Genomic DNA, 21,715 nt, shown 5'->3' with positions numbered 1-21,715 from the left:
CCACTTATCCATCCATCCGCCTGACCCTTCGCCTGTCCATGTGTGCATCCGTGTCCACCCATCTACCCATCTATTTACCTATCAACCAGCCCACCACCTACTCATCCATTCATCCCCCCAGTTGCTCATCCTAACCACACAGCCATCCTCCCACACAAGGGTTGTTTCTTGAGCATTCAACCTAAGTTGGTCCCTCTGTGAGGTGCTGGGAAAACAGAAATGACTGGAGTAGACAGGCCCAAGTTTTGGGGAATGCACCCAGTTCTAAGCTGAGAAACAGCTGAATCTTCATGGCCCTACTCTGCTGAGGAAGAGTGGTCTCCAGGTTTTCAGAACCAGACACAGGCTGTGGGAAGAAGCAGGGGTGATGCTGGCACCAACCGCGTCTCCCCATCTGTGCCAGGGATGCCATCTGAGCATCCCTGCTTTGCTTCTCACATAGCAGAGGCCAAGGTCAGGGAGAGGAACTGAGAAAATAAGCCATGTTGTTAGCTTGGGTGGAGAAAGAGATTCCCTCAGGAGCCCCAGTTGGAGAGTCGCTGTGTCCCTTTTGATCTGGAAGATGGTTTTGTTCACAGGCTGAACAACTGGAGGAAAGAGAATTGGAGCTGGTCTCTGCCCCAGACTTCATTTTGGGGGCTGCCAGGCTCTGTTTGTGACTGAGGCTTGGCTTAGGTGCAGAGGCTCAAGCAGGTGGCCGGAAATGTTCAGCTTGGCTGCTGGTTTCTACAAGAAGCGTCAGTGTCTCCCCCAGGGGCTCCCAGGGGCCCTGCCTCGCTCTGCGAAGTCCAGGTCACACTTGACAAGGCTATGACAAGGTCCACTCTGTCGGGCCACATTCCCACCCTTTCCAGCTGCCTCCTCTCCCCACCTCTTGTTCTCCTGCCCACCTCATGCACAAACCACTTCTAGAATATGTCTTTTGAAGACACCTGTGCCCACATCTGTGGAATTGAAGGCTGGGAGGAAGACAGAGCAGGCATAGCCCATCCCACTCGCCCTGTCTCTTTCCCTGGGTGGCAGATGACCTGGAGTCGGCACATCACTTCCTCATGGGCCTCAGAAGGAAGCCACTCACTGATTAAACCTACTTCTTCCAAGATTAGACAGATTCACTTTTAATTATCATGGTCTATAAGAGAAAGCCCCTGGGCTGAGGAGTTTCTGCTTGCTGCTTCCTCTCCTCCCTGAGGCCTTGACTTGAGGGCCCTATCAAGTCCTCTGATTTCCCACTGGAATGTTCTATCTGCCCTGTGCTCAGGACATATCCAAAATTGCTTTCAGCCTTCTGAGATATAGCAGCTATTGGCAGGCTGTCCTGGGCAGGAAACAGCTAGAGCTGGGCCTTCTTGGGCTCCCTTCCTCTGCATCTTCAATAATCTTCCTACTGAAAGAGTCAGGGGCTCAAAGTTTTCAGGCCTTTCACCTTCAGCCTGTGGTGATCAGTGTGCAGCTCACTCTGCTGTCCCCTGGCCCTGCCTGACATGTGTGTAGCACAGGCATAAAGCACTAGTCCTGGCATTAAGAGGAGGGTGGGCCTCTGGTCCAAAATATATCCTGCTCCAGAAGATACAGTCTCTGCCTTTCCAATGCTCCCCACAATCCAAGAGAGCCCACAACAGCTCCTCTGTCTTAAAAGGGTCACTCTGCACCTGAAACCATGCCCAAAGGGTGTAGCCACCACTACAAGTTCACTGACAAGACGAGATGCCACTACAATGAATTTCAAAATAATGAGACAAATCATACAAATTAGATGCCACACAATGAGCACAGAGTGTTTGTGACTTACAGCCGGGATGACATCACTTCTGCAGATACAAAAGCCCACAGATCTCCCCCCTTACTCTTGCCCAAGCCACAGCTCCCAACACAGCTACTTCAGTTACCTAGGGGAGAGAAGGCAGGCCCGTCCCTCCATGCACCTCCATAGCCACTTGGTGTCAAGAGCAGTCTGGAGCCAACAAGACACCTTGTGCTTGCCCTCCATCCTATGTGGAAGCTCTGAACTAAACACAGATCTGCATCAGGGTGACTCACCAGAGGATGAGCAGGCAACTGGGCCCAAAGACAGCACAGCAGGCCCCCAGGGTCCTGCTTGGACCTCCATCCGCCCCTCCCTGACAACCAGCTCTGGAGCCTCACACACCCTCTTCCGTCATGTACCTCTCCAGCCTATGAAGGCCCTGGCTCAGTGCTGCAGAAGTCCTGGCTGCAGGGACAGGGGCTTCCACACACTTCTCACGGTCTCAGCCCACCACACACTACCACTGTACACAATAGAACCAAGGACAGCATTCTGGATCTTAACCAACGCTGCTGGTTCCCAAGATGGGCTTCAGTGGACATTCAACACACCTCTCCACCAGGCACAGCATGTGCCCCTAGGAGCCACTGAAGAGATGAAAGGACAGACTTAGGGAGAGACAGACAGGAGGTGCAGACAGAAACATGCAAAGAAAGACAAAGAGACAAACAGGGGAGACACACAGAAATAAACAGAAACAGACAGTAAGACAGACAGAGGAGAGATGGGATAAGAAACAGAATGAGCCAGTCATTGTTGGCACATGCCTTTAATCCCAGCACTCAGGAGGCAGAGGCAGGAGGATCTCTGTGAGTTTGAGGCCAGCCTGGTCTACAGGGTGAGTTCCAGGACAGGCTCCAAAGCTACAGAGAAACCCTGTCTCAAAAAAGAAAAAAAGAGAGAGGGGAGAGGGAGAGAGAGAGAGAGAGAGAGAGAGAGAGAGAGAGAGAGAGAGAGAATGACACAGAGACAAAGAGACAGAAACAGAGAGAGACTGAGATATAGCAGGAGGAAGCCCTGAGAATGGGGCATAGTGTCAGCATGGACCTCCACCATGGTCACAGTGTCTGAGCCTCTAAGCCAAGCACTGTTACACATGTCCCTTCTGCCTCTCACCACAGTTCCGAGACTCCAAGGGTTTATCCCAGCTCTGAAAATAAAACAACGCCATCGTACTGCCTCACCAGCTGGTACTGGAGCCTCCTGCGTAGGCCTCCGAGGTGCAAGCATCATGGCATATCGTTTTCACCTCCTCACTTCCTGTCTTCTGAGTGAGGAGCAGCGAGCAAGGCCCTGGGTCTCAGGGCCAGAAATGACAGGACCTAAACGAGGAGGACAGAGAACCAGTCACAAACTGAGGGTGAAAACCTCACATTCCCTTACTTCATCCCATGAAGTGGAGCCCCGGGGGCTCTCGTGAGGAAGCTGTCCTCCCCCAACAGACAGACTGCCTCTTCTTTCTCTGTGTCCCTACCCAGTTGTGATGAGGGGCATCAAAGGCACTGGGTCTGCTCTGTCTCCAGTCTAAGGTCCAGCACAGCACCTACTGCTTGTGGACCCTGTGTAGGCACAGAAGGAATAAAAGAGTGGATGGAGCCCCTTCTCAGCCTCTCTCTGTCTGTCTCTGTGTGTGTCTCTGTGTGTGTGTCTCTCTCTCTTTCTCTCTGTCTCTGTGTCTCTCTGTCTCTGTGTTTCTCTCTCTGTCTCTCTCCCTGTCTCTCTCTGTCTCTCTGTCTCTCTCCCTGTCTCTCTCTGTCTCTCTGTCTCTCTCAGTCTCTCTCTCTCTCTCTCTCTCTCTCTCTCTCTCTCTCTCTCTCTCTCTCTCCTCCTCACTGTGCAAGACCCAACAACGCCCCAAGCAGAAGCAGATGGGCCTGAGCTTGTGTTTGTGGGCTCATTGTAGACATCTAAATCAGCATCTTCTCCCGGGGCTTGTTCAGGCCTCTCTGTGTACCTCATGAAGATCTCTCCCAGGCCCTTCCCTGAGTTAACCTCTCAGGAGGAGGCACCTAAGCCCCGCTGTCCCACTGGGCACAAGTGGCCCGGCTGCAAGCACTTTGAGAAGACATAAAATCTGTCCAGCCCAGGCAGGTGAAGACATCATCAGTCAGACCCACGGGATCCAGGTGACCTTGGCAGCACAGACAGAGGGTGTTGCCCTGTTTCTGCCCACATGACCCGCATCTGCACAGAGGGGTCAATCTAGCCTGAGCCCTGCCCAGGTTGCCTTTGCCTCTTTCCCCAGGGAGCTGGGAGCTGTTGTGCTACCCCAGTGCTGTGAGTCCCCAGGGAACCACACACACACACCAGAGACAAGCACACTCCTGAATACGGCTGCCAGCTCTGACATGTCTGTTTCTCCGCAGCTCCGAGCCCATGCGGTGGATATGAATGGCAACAAGGTGGAGAATCCTATCGATTTGTATATCTATGTCATCGACATGAATGACAACCGCCCTGAGTTCATCAACCAGGTCTACAATGGCTCCGTGGATGAGGGCTCCAAGCCAGGTGAGGCTCAGTAGATGTGTTGACATTTGCTTCTTGGGGATCCCACACACTCTACAGGACCCATCCTGGGGCTGGCACTGTTAATACCTAACACTGCCCAAGTCTTTATAACTCCCATCCTCACACACCTCAGGGTATCATGAGGCTGCAGAGAGTGAGCACTGTAGCAACAGTGAATAAGCCTAATGGAGCTCAAACCTTGGGTACAGGAGGAGAAGGAAAGAGGCGACTCTCATGAACGATGGACCCTAGGCAAGGGAGCAAAGGTTTTACCAGGCTAGAATTGACAAGAGAGTTTTAAGAAAGAATAGACATGGAGGACAGAAAGACAGTGGATGAATGGACAGACTCCTGAGGAGTGGGGACATTTTATAATTTTACCTGGCCACAGGTCATCTGCTTGGGGTCATATCTGAATAGGTAAGAGGAGTCTGTTCACTATCGTGTAGTAAATGTTTGGGGGGGGTGAGTGTGAATGTTGGTTACATGTGTGTGAGTACGCATGTAAGAGTGCATATATGGAGGCCAGAGGTTAACCTTGGGTGTTGTTCTTCAAGTTATCATCCACCCTGCTTTCTGCGACAGGGTCTCACTCATCTGGGAGTCTCCGCATCAGCTAGGCTGTCTGGCCAGCAAGCCCCAGGGTTTGTCTGTCTGTGCCTCTCCAGCCCTGGGATTTTTGCATGTGCCCTGTGCCTGGCTTTTTAACATGGGTTCTAGAAGTCGGACGCAGGTCCTTGTGCCTGCAGACAGCTGAACCACCTCCCCTCAAGGTTGTAAACTGTGTAACATCACTTGTCCTCCACAAAGCCAGCCGTCTGGGCTGAGCCCAGGAGTCACTGGGAGTAAGGCTCTAATTGTTTTTACCCTGGGTCAGGCTCCAAGGATTTAGGCTTGGATTGTTAGAGCAGATTTGTGCTTTGGCCTCTGGTCTTTTTGTCTCTATGGCAACATGTAGGCTAGGAGCTGAGGTGCAGGAGAAGGGCTCCATGTGATGGAAAAGAACCTAGGAAAGGAAGAAGCTGTGCCAACCTGAGTCAGGAAACCAGGCCAGAGACCAAGGCCCGCCAAACAAGACAGACCCTCCTCCCAGCCCAGAGGGTGAGCCCCTGTGTCAAGGCCCTCTGTCCTGCAAAGAGCTGACCCAAGAGCCTGTCTTCCCACAGACCTGTAGGACACAATACCTCTGCATTCCACAGCTACTGACAAGTAGGTGGTGTGTCACTCACCATTTAGCAGTAAGGTCACTTTAGGCCCAGGCAGCTATGTATGGGAGTCACAGCACAGGTACCCACATTCCATACCCTGCTGGAGGCCTTTCTAGAGGTGCAGAGTGCTAGCTGCCCCACACCTAATAGGCCCACTGGCTGGGTCTCTCCAGGAGATGTCAGCCTAGGGGTTAACAAATCCCTGTGTGATCCCACTAAGCTGTCTCCTGCACTGAGGGCTCAGAGGACCTCCTTGGACAAGCTTTCCCCGGGGAAGGGTAGGATGGATGAGGCCCATGGAAGCCTCTGCCGAAGGTACCAGGCATAGCCATTTGAAACCCATGATACCTGGGTAAGCTTGAAGTTCAGACAGACAGCAAGCCACTCCACATGGGTATCTCAGACATATTAAAATGTTTCCCTCATCATTTACCTAGTGTCCTGCACTTTTTCCCAGCCCTGGTGCTCTGCAGAATACCGGGAAATTGGAGGCAGTTTCTTCTTGGAAATGTGGTGTAAACAGAGGCTGGGCAAGCTGTCCTCCAAGAAGCCACCTGCTCCCCCCAACCCCCCCCACCCCACTCTATGGGCCCCGTGAGGGGTCAGTCTCATCTGGCTAGGGCAGGAGGGCAAATATTTATCACACTCTCCTGTGCTGGTGGAGGTTGTCATTGCTCCATCTCTGGGGACTGCTGTTTCAACAAGGTGATTGCATTTTGGAATGTTTGTCTTTCACGATGGTGAGACAATGGCGAGCCTGGTGTCACCGCAGGGAACAGGATATAACATTATTTCTGTGGAACCTTAGGCAGCTCATCCCAAGGCAGTCCCTTGAGGGTCAGGGGCAAGCAGTGGGCGGGCAAATTAGCTACAAGCCACCGGAGAAAATGAATGAGGGCAGTCAAGGGCACCTCTTGGAAGGGTTGGGGGGAGACACAAGCATTGCTGGGGTGTGTTCACCTTAGCGTAGAGGCAGGAGGCCTGTCGTCCAAGACCTAGGGCTTATCTAAATGTCTTCTCATAAATCAGGCTTCCCACACCTTCTTTTAAAGCAAACAGAAAAAATAGTGGTAATAAAACCAGCATGTATAGCTGCCCTTGACTCATTAGGGGAACAAAAGCAGCAGCATGCCATACCCCCTCTCTGAAAGTCTCAGAAAGCCCCATAAGCCATTGGGCCTGCAGACCCCACAGTGAGTCATTCCCAGAGCTGGCCAGGCAAGGGGAGAAGGGGAGCCATCACAGATCTGAACCCTGCTCTCAGGCCACTCACAACAAGCTTTCCAAAGACTGTGTGTAAGTGCTGAGTGGCTGAGACTGCAGAATCTGTCTCTGGTCCCTGGAGCAGTCTTGCGTTCAGACCAACTATGGGATGAGGCCCGATGATGTCACGTGAAACTGGCATGTCCCTCCTCCCCAGACCCCAGGCAGGTGTGAGGTTGCAGCATCCCTTCCTGTAGCACAGTCCCTGGGCCCTGCAATTGTCTGCAATTTCTTCTCCTCCACCAGTAAATTATAATAATGGAAGGGTCTTTGTAGGAGAAAGGAAAACTACTGCCGGAAATTAGTCATTATTCCCTGGAAAGATGGGCTAATGAGAGGTTTCGGATGTGTGTCCTAACGGGAAACAAATGGGGAGGATTAAATATTGACTACGCTGTCAGAGGACATTACAGGCAGGGTTCATTAGGGGCACTCATGAGTAGCCTGGGGTCCGGCCCAACCTGCACTCACCTCACTTCCCCTCCACAACCCGGTAGTCCCTCAATTGCAGGAATTCACTAGAAATGTATTTTTGTCCGAATAACGGGCTCTTTGGGAACATATCTATTCACGTGTGGCAGTGAGAATACAGCCAGCCACCCCAGCCGGCTCCCACAGGAGGATGGGCCAGGCCAGCACACGGGCATCGGTGAAGACACAGCCATGTCACTGGAACTCCCTGTGTGTCTAGGTGTCTGCGTGTCTGTCTGTGCCTGTATGTATCTATATTTCTGTGTGTATACATCTGTCTGTGTCTAGCTGTTTGTCTGTGTGTGTGTGTATCTGTGCCTGTCTGTGTTTGTATGTGAGCCTATGCATGTGTGTCTAGGTATTTCTATGTGTGTATCTGTGCGTGTCGATGTTTGTATATAAGCCTGTTCATGTGTGTCTAGGTATTTGTATCTGTGTGTGTGTGTGTGTGTGTGTGTGTGTGTGTGTGTGTGTGTGTCTGTGTGTCTGTGTGGCTGTGTGTGGCTGTGTTTGAATATGAGCCTATGCATGTGTGTGTATGTGTATCCCTGAGTGTCTGCGTGTCCAGCTGTTTGTGTCTATGCATCTGTTTCTATGCAGTTTTGCCACACGTGTGACTCCATGACCCCTGCCATCAAGATACAAAAGACCTATGATGATGTAAATGTTAACTGCCCTCCATGGGCTCATGGAACCTTTGGAATATGGAGCCTGTGGGAGGAAGTGGATCACTGAGGAGCAGCCTTGTGGCTTGATAATCCAATCCCAATTCCTGTCTGCTCCCTGCTTCCTGTTTCATCAAGATACAAGGAAGGCAGGAGTCCCAGCGTCACTCCTTCCTCCCGGGGGCCTCCTGCTGCCATTCTGGCCCCCAATGTGAGCTAAAGTAAACCCCTCTTCCTGACAGACCCTATCAGAGGACTCCTTCCACTGCCCTTTTGTGGACAAATCCCCTTTCCCCACCCCACACCCACCCCTCCCTCACCCTGGCAAGCTCTGTCCTGCCTTGTCTTTTCAAAATACTGTATGGATGGAACCTCAGGATCTCTGGGCTGGCACTTTCACTCAGCGCCAGGCTCTGGAGGTTCATCCTGGCCATCACAGGGGTCCCAGGACAGAGATATAAGCAACAGACATGCCACAGTTTACTAGCTGGCTGCCCTCTGAGAAGTGCCAGAGTGATTTCCAGCTTGGGGCCGTCACAGATGAAGCTGCTAAGAGGAAACACTTACGTTGCAGGGGTTTCTTGTCCTGCCAGGTCCCACAGCCACTTCAACCCCAAATAAGCACACAGAGACATATTAATTATTAAACTGTTGGCCGATGACTAGAGTTTCTTACTGGCTAGCTCTCTCTTAATCATTAACCTGTTTCTATTAATTTATGTATTTCCGCATAGTCTTGACTTACTGGAGAATGCAGGGACCTGTTACTCCTTTAGCCTCTCTCTGTGGTCTCCCTCTGCCTACCTTTCCCAGAATCCTCCTCGTCTCCTAGCCCCACCTGTCTTCCTGCCTCTATTGGCCAAACAGTGTTTTATTCATCAACCAATAAGAGAAACACATATACAGGAGGACGTCCCCATCACACATATGTAGAATGTTTGAGAACATTCTACAGCTTCATTTCTCTGGGATGAAGGTCCATAAATGCAGGTCCATCTCAGACCTCGTTGTGGCTCCCATCTCTGTGACAAAGCCTCTGAGACAATCACCTTAAATGGAGGGAAGGTTTGTCTGGGCTCACCATTTCAGGACCATTTCAGGGGGTTCAGCCCATGCTTGGCTGGCTCCAAGGCTGGGGTGACGCTGAAAGGTTGTGTCAGAGAATGGCAGAGGGATAACACTCACCTCCCAGCAACTGGGAACAGAGGTCAGGCAGAAGAATACACCCCTCCAGCACACCCCAGTGGCATTCTTCCTCCAGTCAGACCCCACCTCTGGTTCCAGCCACCGCCACCGACACTAATAACTAAGCCTTCAGCCAGGAGCTCACCAGGGAATGTTTCCGCTGGGTGACTCAAAACCTTTCTGATCTGATGGCCTCTCAATGACCAGATCTGCCCAATGGGAACCGAGCTTTCATAGCAAGCCATAGTGAGGTGCCACCACCTCCCAACAGCACCCCCGTGCTGAGGACCAGCCCTTTAACACAGGGGCATTAGAGGATATCTGGATCCAGGAATAGCATTTTGTGAGCAGTGGGCAACTTGATAAGACACTTCCATGCCCTTCCGCAAGGAGCCGCCCTGCGCTGTACCTGCCATGTTGAGTGTCAAGGCATCTCTGCATCTGGAACTCCTCAGCTGTGGGAGGGTACACAGTGATATTCACCACAGTCTGAGAGCATTCCCCTGATGACAAGTGACATGCGGCATCTTGTCCCATGCCTCTCACCATCTGTGCAGCCTCTGCGGTGACCGCTCAAGTCTCTGTCTGCTCCCTAATTAGATTGTCCTCAGAGGTGCTTCAGAATCCCTTCCCCACACTGTCCACAGTTTTGCCTGTGCTCGGCTGGCACATTCTGCCCACTGCTCAGTGGCTTGTTTTCCCAGGTCTTTGGTGAGTAGAGTCATGACTCTTAATGGAGTTTTTTCTTAAGAACAGGGGTTTGGTATTGCGAGAATGCCTCCCTGAGCTCTGGCTCCTGCAACTCTCCCTCCCCACACTGCCCTGTAAGAGCTTTGCGGGTTCACACCAGGACCTTGATTCGTGCTGAGTCAATTTGCATATAGGGTGAGAGTTTGTGTCTAGGTTCCTTTTTGTTTCTGCTCATGGCTGTTTTGCTCATTGCTCCCAGCACTACCTGTCCAAAATCCAAAACCCTCAGCTCATGTGCCGACCATCACATGGGTGGGGAGTTGTCACCGAGTTCCCACGTTGTCCGTCCTTTTTTGTATCTGTCCTGTTGACCCTGCCATTGTGGCAGCTGTAGTTGTGGATGCTGGGATGGATAGTATCTGAGTTTTCTCCCCTCCCCTCAGTGGTGTACTGCTGGGAGTGGGAGAGTGCGCCCCAGACCCAGCCCACACCTCTGTGCAGAACCCAGGGGCTCTGCTTACCCAACTCTACTACTGTGCAGCCACCATGTGGGCCTGGTGTGGCCAGGGCAAGCTTTTCTTCTTCCGTGATGATAAAATGGGAATATAACTACTCACTTTGTGGACCAGGAGGTTAGGTAGAAGCATTCACATGAGGCTCTGAGGTACCATTAACAAACAGGGAGTGACTTGGGACACTGACATTCATTCTAACTCAGAACACCAGTTCATTTCCCAAACTTTACCATGTTGCTTTTGTTGGATTTAGCCTCTCTTCCATAGTCCCTTGAGTGCCCATGTCAGGAGCCCTTGCCCCTTGTCACCCAACGGGCTGCTCAGCGGCCTGCTTCCCCATCAAATGTGTGTCTTTCTGAAGAGGCAAACTCCCCACCAGCTGGGAGTGAGTAGCAGCAGCATCCAGGCCTGTGAGCTGTGTGTGAAGTAGCAGCAGCCTGTTATGTCCATGGCTTCCTCGCTGCTGTGGCAAAAGTCACACAGCTGAAGGTTCAGTCCATCATTACAAGGAAGGCATGCGGAGGGAACTCTGTCATGGAAAGCACGTGCGGCAAGAACTCTTCACATCTCTGCAACAGGAGGCAGAGACCAGAAAGGAAGCAGGGTGAGAAGGGGTCCCAGACTATAAAATACCTCAAGGCCTCCCCTCTGTTTCAGGTTTCACCCAGGCCTAGGGAGGAGCTGTTCACACTCACACAATGACAGATCACACACTAGGGCCCAGGGTCTCACCAGGAACTGTGGGAAGCAGTTCACACTTACACCATGACAGATCACACACTAGGGTTCAGGGTCTCACCCAGGACAGCCCCCTGTTAACTGGCCGCTTTCCCCAGATTCACCCTGGCCACACACTCATCTCCTTTCCTTTTTAAAAAAATTACGTGTGTCTGTGCAATATGTGTGTGATCATTTGCATGTGTTTGTGTGTTCCTGTACATGTGTGCAGATGTGTACATGCTACAGCATGACTGTGGCCATCAAAGGACAACCTCAGGCACCAGTCCTCACCGTCTACCTTTCCAAAGCAAAGTCTTTCCTCTGTGTTCACCAGGATAGCTATGCCATGAAACGGGGATTCATTCCCCTGTCTCTGCTTCCATCTCTCCATGGGAGTACTGGGATTACAAATGTGAACATTGCTGCATCTGACATAGACCTGGGGATTCAAACTCTTGAAGCTCCTCACCCACTGTGCTGTCTCTCCAGCCTCCCTCTCCCTTCTGGAGTGTCCCCTGGTTCACCACAGAATGACTGACATGCCTCTGGCCAGAAAGCCCACAGCCAACTTGAAGCATCATTTCTCAAACTGCCCAAGCAAAGATGTCTCTTGACCTCTCAGTCACACCCTCACCCCTTGTATCAGTGCAGAGACCCACACTATAAATTCTGGCATTGATGTCACTTAAAAAATATTAAACAGCAGGAGAATCTACAAGTTGGGAGTGCAGTAAAAGAAACACTTGTCTGTACAAGGAAAGGCTCTGGCTTGGATAGATTATTCTATTAGCAGGCCCCTGTATTTATTTATTTCATTTCTGCGCCAGTGGAAGTCCCCCTAGATTAATGCCACGGCCTGATGCACAGATGGCACCAGATACTTGAAAGTCATCTGAATATTAAGAATTTAAATCTTTAGCCTCAGTGATTTGAGCAGAAAGCCAATTATGGGGCTGAATTAGTTTTCAAATTAAACTGCAATTTAAGGCTTGTGAAATTAATCCTTTAAGGCGGGTGGCAGCGTGGTACATGGGTTCCAACGAAGAGCCGAGCCGGGAGTCCTCGGTGCTCTCCCTCCCGGCTTGCCAGTTTAGGGGAGAGATGTCACCGCCTCCAGGTGAGAGGCAGGCCACCCCTGATCCCAGAGAAAAGATGGCTAGTTGGGCTTGCCTGGCTGTGCTCACCAGAAAGATCAACATCTTTCTCACTGAGGGGGTCTGTGGAGGCCTCGGGGAAGCTCTGGAAAAGCAACTCCCTTCTCGTTCTCTGCCTGGCACCCAGGTCTGCACAGATGTGGCTCAGGCAGGTGTTCATGGGTGGTGGCTACCAGCCCTGCCACTCCGCTGGTGGCCTGGCTTTGCAGTGAGGCAAAAGCTGAGAAGTGACCGAGACCACAGACATCCATGTGGCCTCAGACTCCACCCAGTGATGGGACACTGGGCACCACCTCACCTGCTCACAAACACAAGAGGCGTGGCTTCGCTGGCCCTGTGGTAGCCACGGAATGGTGCTGAACTCAGAACCCAGCTCAGCCTTCTGCAGACCAAGACCTGAGACACCTTCAGCTCCAGCTTCCAAAAGAAGAACCTGGAGCTGCAAAAGACAACATGGCAGCAAGTCACCGGAAGGTATGGCCAGGTTCAGATCTAGGAAGTGGCCCTTCAGAGCTCCTAGCCCAGCCTGGCTTCTGAAGTCAGCCAGGTCATCCAGACACATGTCACACAGTGGTCACAGACCCCTGCGATCTGTCCCTGTGTCTATATCAAGCCCTGCCCCATCTACCATGCAGCCCCTATAAAGAAGAGCAACCTGCCCATCCCATAACACTGGATGGGCTCAGCCTATGATGGTAAACTCTCGTGTAACCCCCATCAGGGACACTTTGCTACAGTGATCCTAAGAGACAAACAGAGACCCGTCCTGGAAAAAGCACTGGAAATCCAATGCCTCCTCCGCCTCCTCCTCCTCCTCCTCCTCCTCCTCCTCCTCCTCCTCCTCCTCTGGAACCTTCCAAGCAACAGACCTTCATGCAAGCATTGCTAGGCTCTGTGTCCCAGGACACAGTTGGCAAACTCAAGAGTTCCCTGGCCTTCTTGCCAAACCTGGAAGGTAGGAAGGTTCCCCAGCAAGATAGGTGTGCTCTGCTGTGGGTGTGGCTGGTCAGCCTGGACTCCTCACCCCTCCAGTCTCTACCCGTGATGCTTTTGTGTCACTAGGCAAAGCACTTCTAGTCATGTGGCTTCTTGGGCCCAGTGGAGATACCCTAAATTTAAAAATTACAGGATAAGAGAAGCCAGTGCCCGGAATCTGGAGCCCTGTCGATGACACTGGCTGACCACGGGCCCTGTCTCCAGGCCAGAGGGGACAAAGCTGGGCCCTTATCAAGAATGGCAGAGGGCTTCAGATGAATGTGGGACATCCTTTGTGTCTCCCCCACCAACACTCTCTCAAGACATCTCTCATGCCAGCTGAGTAAGACCCAGGCACCCTCCCTCCCTTACAGGCCCCACACTCCGCACTCGGCCTGCAAATAAATGCAAGCAAAAGTCAAGAGTCTGGAGAAAAATGTGTCCTACCTATGGTCCTCCCCAGGCCACTGGCAGCAGCCATAACTCAGGACATGGCCTCCCAGAACACTCCAAGGCTGTGCATCTGTCTATGGGATTCAAGGGTCCTGCATAGCAATAAATTCACACACTTCCCTGCTGAGACCAATAAATCCAGCCCACTGAATGTTCTGTAACGCAGTTGTGCAGAACTCAACACACTCCACTGGGGAAGCAAGAAAACGCCACTCTGTGAAGGGTCATCGTGACATTCGTACACTAGCCTCAAGATTCCGGAGACTGTTATGTGACTCAGTCACTCTGGAGACATGAGACAGCCACAGGCAAGCCGGCAGCAAGCTCTTTTCTGGGCTAAGTCACCAGGGACAGTCGTGTCACCCCCAACTCCACATACCAAAGCCAAGCCCTCTGGTGGCAATGATGTCCTATGGGTGCCTGGAGACATGCCATCTTTAAGATGCTGATGCTACTGCTTCCAGGACTTGTAGACCTTTCTTGGTGCTGTGTGAATAGGGGCACTAGCAGCGTCTACTGTGGAATGTTTACAAGTGAAAAACCCGTTTGCAAAGCCCTGTGTAAGGGCTGTGGAGTCTGCTTCTCCATGCACATTTGTTGGTGGCAGACATAGGTCTATGCACAGAAGTTAACGCTCACAGCCTGGCCATGAGACAGTGCAGACCTAGCACCCCCCACCGTGGTGAAAGGGTATCTCTGCCCCCAGGCCCCACTACCAATACCCAGCCTATGCCCTGGCCCTCTCTGCTGAAGGCCACCTTCTGGCTGACTTCATGTGGCTTTTCTGCATGGCCCTGGGCTCCAGGGTTCTCAGATGACCACAGTTTCCCTCCTGGCCTCTGTGGCCACATCTTCCACAATCCCCAGAGGGGACCTGAGAGGTGGTTGCACTCTCTAGCTCTCCACTCCTTGGCTCTTTCACTGTCCTTCTATGTGGCTGCTCATACCTGTCCTTCTGTCTGAATGCTCATATGCCCTGCAATGAACACTTTTACTCCTTTGCACCCTGCTCCTTGGGGTTGGGGTGGATGGACATGACCTGAGCTCATGGCCACCCCTGGCTACAGTGAGGGATGCAGGACACAAAGTTGTGTAGGGGCTCCAAACACAGCCGTGGGAAGCAGAGGCAGGGGAGGGCCTAGGAATGAGGAGGAGCCATTAAACGGTCCAGTAGACCGAGGCAGAAGAGAAGCCAGAGTTCTGAACCTGTGCAGAAAACCCAGAATATAGTGGCTAGCATTGGTCAGAGGGAGGGAGGAAATCCCAGATCTCAAGAGGGAGCAGAGAGACCAGGGTAGAGGCCCAGAAGTCACATGAAGTCTGATGGCGGTGGGTTCAAGTGATTGGAAGAGCAACAGAGATACAGGCGCTGGACGAGGGTGTGAGATGTGGCCTTCTCTTCTGAGGAGAAAGCTCTTCTGTGGCGGCACACTGTGAAGAAAGAGTGAGAGAGCCAAGAGGCGGGAGTTAGAGAGGGCAGCCACCTCTCAAGCATGAGGAGTAAGCCGAGGCTCACATGAAGTAAATAATGGCAAGGCTGCCCAAGAGCCTTCCCTCAGACTATCAGACGCCCTCAAGGGCCTGCTGAGTGGTCAATGCAGGGGCCACTGCGGTGTAGAACGTCCCTTGGCAACACAACGGGGGCTACGTCCCCAGCCAGGGCTGCTTTCCAGGGTTCAGAAGGGAGGCCATCCTCCTCCTCACTCTTCTCTCTGCACCTTTCAGAAGAAAGAAAAACTAAAACTGCTGAGCCCTTGCTCTGCTCCGAGGCTGGGAATGTTCCTGGGTCGTTTCCATAGCAACCCATGGACCTGCTTCTTCTTTTTGGCTCAAAGTGTTCAAGCCTGGAGCATTCTCACCTTGCCCTAAGGGCTAGCCATGAACACATCCAGGTCTCCAAACTGTGGTTTAGGCTCTAGAAACCCTCTGTCTTCCTCAGTAACTCCAGTGCCCACACCCTGCCCGTCTGGCCTCTCCCTCCTTCCATTCTCTAACCCTTCTCTTCCCCCATCTCTGTCCCTCCCTCCCTCCTGCTCTTCCTCTCCTTCTCCCCACCCCTCACACACACAGCTGATCTTCCGATGCCCAAGTGACATCCCTTCACTCTTAGACCGACTAAAGAAAAGCACCAGATCTTGCCTAGCCTGCCACACTCCTTCCAAAGCTGTCACAGGTTGTGTGGTCACGGGTATCAGTCTCTCTCCTCTATGTCACATGTTGTTATATTTTAAAGTCCAGAGTTGGCCTCCGTGGACTCAGTGTAGAAACTTGTTTTCCATTTCACCATACACTGTGGAATTCACGAGAGTCCTAAGAGCTCTGCTGCCAGCGTCTCCGGGCTTTTCTGTTCATCGCAGATGCGTGCCCTAGTTTATGTAACCAGTACTCTGTTGTGAATTTATTAAACAAACTCCTTCCCTGGCCCTCCTGGATATGGAGGACGCATTGACTTGAAGGTGCATTTTCCAGCCAACTTTTGCTCTGAAATCATTGCTGATCTACACACAGCCTATCAGGTGATCTACCCCACTCTGTCTCCCCCCAGGCAGAACTCTTCTCCTGGGTCCACATCCTCTCCTATCCCAATTCCTTCTCTCTCAGACAGGCCTCTCCTGTCTCCTCTGCAGGCTGAATTTTTTGCCTTTTGTGTGTGTGAGAGAGAGATAAGAGTCTTACTGTGCAGCCCAGGCTGGGCTAGGACCTGGCCAATCACAAATTTGTGGCAACCCTCCAGCCTCAGCCTTCCCGGGTGCTGAGATCCAGGAGTGTGCCACTGGAAATGGCCGCAGTCCACCTCCTGGCTCAGTTAATCCGTGTGTCTTTTCATGAATATGGCCTCCCTTCTTCTCTAAGAAACACTGTTAATTTTCAGCTCAGTGTCTCTGTCTGTCTGTGTTGCCTTTCTCGGTAATAGTGAAGAGGAGGGATGACATTTTTCTGGTTGACCTCATCCACAAAACCAAGCACATAGCATGGTGCCTGACATGCCGAAAGTGTTCAGTCAATAAGTGTAGAGTGACTCTTCTCAGTCACACAATGGAGTAGTATTCAGCCATGAAAAGGAGCGGGGTTCAAAAACTCTGGGCTCAGTGAAAAAAAGCCAGACAGGAAAGGGCACAGATTATGTGACTCCATTTACAGGAAGTGCCTGCAATAGGAAATCTGGGGCGGCTGGGGTGGCTGGGAGAAAGGACAGAGGGACAGGTGGGTGGCTTTCCCTCTAGGGTGAGGACTGCCTTCTGCAATTAGGTGGTGGAGATAGTTATGTTTGGTTTCATGAGGATATCAAAACCTTGGGCTTGTTCTTTTCAAGGGCAAACTTTATGTGTATGATTCATGTTTTAACAACAGCATCTTTATGGAATCTCTCCATTTATCCCCCAGCAGCAAGGCTTCGTACCAGTTGGTCCTCGGTAAGCAGCCTTGCACTGGGACTTACACTTCACCAGCCTCAGGCCCTGTGGTCAGGACGTTGGCTGTCCTGACTCAGGCCTAGTCTGCTGCCAGTTCCCCGAGAAGTGAAAAACCACTTCCTCTTCCAGGTCTGCCCTGCCCTCTGCAGAACAGAGAAAAGTTCAGAACAAAGTCAGGGAACCAAGAGCTTAGGCAGACCCTCTCAGGTGCTGTGTGATGGGTGAGGAAGTTTGGTCTTGAGCTACCTCAGACCTCACTGTGGAGAAAGACGCTGCAGGCGTATGCTGCAGCATCACAAGCCCTAGGGTCAACTGAAGATATCTACCCTGGGTGTCTGGGTAGCAAATGTCCCCGTCTGACCTAATGTCTGTTCCAGGTACATACGTGATGACTGTCACAGCCAACGATGCGGATGACAGCACCACAGCCAATGGCATGGTGCGGTACCGGATTGTCACCCAGACACCCCAGAGCCCGTCTCAGAACATGTTCACCATCAACAGTGAAACAGGAGACATCGTGACAGTGGCAGCAGGCCTGGACCGGGAGGTGAGAAGGGCTGGGGAGGGGCCCACATAGGAGCAGCAAGTGCTAAGATTCAAATGTAGGGTTAGGAAGTCGGGGACCCAGGTGACATTCAACGTTGACTCCTGCCTAGACCGGCAGGAGACAGACCGAATGCAGCACTCACCTCACTGCTTTGGGCAAGCCACCAGCTGCCACCCTGTGAATTCCCCAGAGCCACACAGCAGGGGCTCAGAAAAGCTGGGATGAACTCCCAGGTTCTCAGGTCCCTGTCACCACTGTACTACAGGTCTGGGGTCCTTGGAAGCCTGACTCCCTAAGCTGGTCTAGACATGCTCAACCACCACAAGTGAATAGCGCTGTGCCCTCCGGGACACAACAGGCACAAGAGGGTGTTCCTGGCCACCCAGCCCTGCCTGGATCATCAGACAGACAGTCATTAACCTAGACAGGGTTCTATGACTGGCATGTGTGTGAGAGAAGGGAGGCTGGCTGAAGCCCACCAGAAATAGTAGAACTGACCACTTGTTGCTGTCCGGCCCACTTTCAGGGTCCTGGAAGATCCATAGCCAGCCCCTAACTGACAGTCCCCATACAACAGTGTCAGGGCAGTGTTGTCTGCCCTCACTGCAGTCTGGCTTTCTGTGTACCCTGTGACCACAGAGGCTAGCCACGCTACAAATGTAAGACAATCACTGGGGACCAGGAGGGAGAGCCCCACTGAGCACAGAGGCATCCACAACCCCGGGGACCCTTTGTAGAAGTGTGGTCTCAGCTTCCTAGCAGTACTCCTTCTTGGTGACCCCGCTGCCCCCATTTCAAGCTTGTGAAAACTCCACAGCCTCACTCTCTGGGTCTGCAGGTACTTCATCACAGTCTGGGCTGCTCGGCTATAACTAGGGGCTCGTGGTGATACGATATGGGAGCAAGCTGGCAAGAAAGTAGCAGGCTCCTCCCTAGGAGTGCTCACACCGGGGGAACCTGGCCAGTTTGACAGCTATGGGGCACATGAGGCCTCCAATTCCCATCTTGGCTCTAAACTCAGAGCCCTCTGGAAAATTCAAACTAGCCCTGACGGTCTAAGTTGTAAGAGGCGGTGCACAGGGTGGTACTCAGACAGTGACCCTTTGTAGCTGTGTGGCAGGGAAGGAAGGGATAATGGCTGTGGAGACGGTGTGGGTTGGACTCAGCTGAGGTGTGGCCCTCACAGGCTGTGTGACCAGAAGCATGTAAGAGGGCATTGAGCCCAGCCACGGCACCTTCTTCTGCAAAGGGGTGTCTGTGTGTGTCTATGTGTGTATCTGTGTTTGTACACATGCATGCATATGTGTGTGTATACATGTGTATGCGTGTGTACACATGCATGCATATGTGTGTATATGTATGTATGAGTGCATGTGTGTCTGAGTCTGTGTGTGTCTACGTATCTGTGTGTGTATACATGCATGCATATGTGTGTGTGCATGTGTATGTATGCGTATATGTATGTGCATGTGTGTGCATGTGTGTCTGTGTCTGTGTGTGTCTATGTGTGTATATGTGTGTGTACACATGCATGCATATGTGTGTATATGTATGTATGAGTGCAAGTGTGTCTGTGTCTGTGTGTGTCTATGTGTGTAACTGTGTGTGTACATGTGCATGCATATGTGAATGTGTGTCTGTGTCTGTGTGTGTATACATGTGTATGCATGTACACACATGCATGCATATGTGTGTATGTATGAGTATATGTGTGTGTATGTGTATGTATGAGTGCATGTGTGTCTGTGTCTGTGTCTGTGTGTGTATACACCTGTATGTGCGTACACACATGCATGCATATGTGTGTATGTGTATGTATGAGTGTGTGTGTGTGTGTTGTATGTATGAGTGTATGTGTGTGCATATGTGTGTGTGCATATGTGTGTGTGTTTCATGAAGACAGAAACATTAGGAGGTGTCCTCATACTATAAGCTGCTGAGGCTGGCAGTTGGGGTACATGGCTGAGCTTGCCTTAGACATCCAACCTGTCCCACTGTTTCTCCAAGGAGAAACTGAGCCCAGCATGGGTAGGCATGATGGAACAGGCCTTGTCCTCAGTATGTTCCTCCTCCTCTTCCTCCTCTGGGGTTGGTTGGGGACACTGTGGTGACCTGTTTCTCCTGTCTTCCTCAATGGCTTCAATTGCTAATGTTCAATTCCAGAAAAATTCTCTTCTCTCCACCATTTGTATCTCATTCTCAAGAAACAGAACCAAGTTGATGGATAGGACCAGTGAACACAGTTGAGTTGTGAACTAGGGGCTTGTTGTCTAAAGGATGCAACAGGCATAACTCCATTAAGTTCTTGATGTGTGAGAGCCAGGGATAGGCACTAGATTCAATTCCAAACAAAACTGGTTGCATTTAGCATGCTGTCTTTAGCTAGGAGGACTTGGCCTTCCTCATGTCCACAGAGAGCAGAAAGGCCCAGAAGGAGGAACAGGGTTGGCACAGAGGAGACCCATCCAGTTATGGGGGCTAGAGAAGGAAGCCCCTGTGGGCACATCAGTATACATTGTCACAAAAAAGACAGCAGGGCTCCAAAACAAGCCTGTAAATCAGGGGGGAGAGGGTGACACAGAGCACGCCCCATTGTGAGTGCTGGATATCTCTCTAAGTCTTGCACAGCTGCCCAAGCAGTGAACAGACAGAGTAAGGCCCCAACTCCATGTGTTGTTCTAGGAGGGAAGCAGTAAACTGTGTGTAGTGCCTGAGGGGGCTCAGAGATACAGCAGGGACCCTAGACAGTCCCCTCTGTGTTGCCCCTCCCAGGAACTGGTCCCCAGGGCCCAGGCACAGAAAGTCATGTCTATGAATGGCCCCAGTCGCAGTGAAACGGCCATAGGTGGGTAGACTCCTAGGCCTTCCTGTGGCCACACTTGTCCTCCTAAGCCAGTTCTGAACACCAGCATCTGTGCCAGTCTCCCATGGACACTGGGCCTGGCTGGCTGCCTTTGTGAACTGGAGGTAGAACCAGTGCCCTGGACACCTCATGGGTCACACAAAGTTCTTCCATTTCATTGCCATGTAACCCAGTCTCTTCCCTTGAAGAAATTGTCCCTGTGTGCCAGCCAGAACCAAGTACTCACAGGGTTGAGAGCTCAAAGGCTTGGCTCCATCAAGGGACCTGCCAATTCAGCCTGAGACACTGAGATGTCACTTAGCCACCCCCACCTGAGGATGTGGTATCTGGGGGAGAGGAAGCAGGCTGTGTGTGCCCTTGGTGTGTGGGTGGGTCATGGCTGCTGGAGGCCTCGTGATACCCAACCCTTTCCTTCTTGATCTCTGCCATGCCCCAACCTCCGTCTGTCTCCATCTCCTGTCCTCCCTCTTCCCCCTTCCCTCGTCCCTCCTCCCCCTGCTTTCCCTCCTTCTCGTTCCTTCTCGTTCCCAGTGGAAGAGAACTCCCTGGGGATGGGAAACCTCCAGAATGTCCTTTCTCAAGTTCTCAGCCTCTGGGGTGGGGGCTATGGTGGGAGGGAGATCTCTCAGACACAGGCCACTGGTGAGCATAGTCTCAACGACACACTTTTCTGACCCAGGTGTGTGCCCTGTGCTCTGAGGGTCCTGCCCTGCAGGCTCACTGCCTGAAGGTGCTACCTGCTGGCTTCTAGTGAAGGCCTCTGTGATGCACCAGCCTCACACAGACCCTCATGGCACATTTGGTTGACTGTCCCCAGGCGTTTATGAACTGGAGAAGGGGGTAGTGGCAACTGTTAGCACAGGACAGTACCAGAGCCAAGGCATTGCCTGGCCCAAGAAGCCATCTGTCTCCACGGAAGCTTCCGGCTATGTAGCAGGTCTTAGAGGGCCATTTCTCCACCACACCCACAACACACTCCAGCTAAACATGAACACAGCCAAATCTGAATGACCACACCAGCGCTCCTCATTGTCCTCTGACACATAAGGACCTCCTGTCTGCCACCACGCAACAGGCCGTCTTTGAGGAGGGCGCCATGGACAGGTCCCTTCTGGATCCTCGTCCTGCTCAAGGCAGTGAGCCGTCCTTACCAAGTGGGAAACCACAGCATGGTTGGCATGCATCTAATTAGGAGCACCATGTGAAGTGTGAGCTTCTGCGTGATTAAATGTCAGGAGAAACTCAGACTAAGGGCTCAAGTGCCTCTCCGGT

The 21,715-nt window shown here is 52.0% G+C and overlaps 1 protein-coding gene across 2 annotated transcripts in view; it reads left to right on the top strand.

The window, feature by feature from the left end:
• The window catches only part of Cdh4 (cadherin 4), a 522,015-nt gene that overhangs the window by 459,439 nt on the left and 40,861 nt on the right, over positions 1-21,715 (top strand). For both annotated transcript variants that reach the window (XM_035446876.1, XM_035446875.1), the window contains 2 exons: positions 4,174-4,318; positions 17,408-17,580. In XM_035446876.1, coding sequence (XP_035302767.1) covers positions 4,174-4,318; positions 17,408-17,580 — 318 coding nt within the window. The remainder of the gene's footprint in view (positions 1-4,173; positions 4,319-17,407; positions 17,581-21,715) is intronic.

This window comes from Cricetulus griseus, chromosome 6 (genome assembly GCF_003668045.3).
Source record: "Cricetulus griseus strain 17A/GY chromosome 6, alternate assembly CriGri-PICRH-1.0, whole genome shotgun sequence".
Classification (NCBI taxonomy): domain Eukaryota; kingdom Metazoa; phylum Chordata; class Mammalia; order Rodentia; family Cricetidae; genus Cricetulus; species Cricetulus griseus.
The sequence above is the reverse complement of the archived record's forward strand: the minus strand, read 5'-3'. Positions and strand labels throughout refer to the sequence as shown.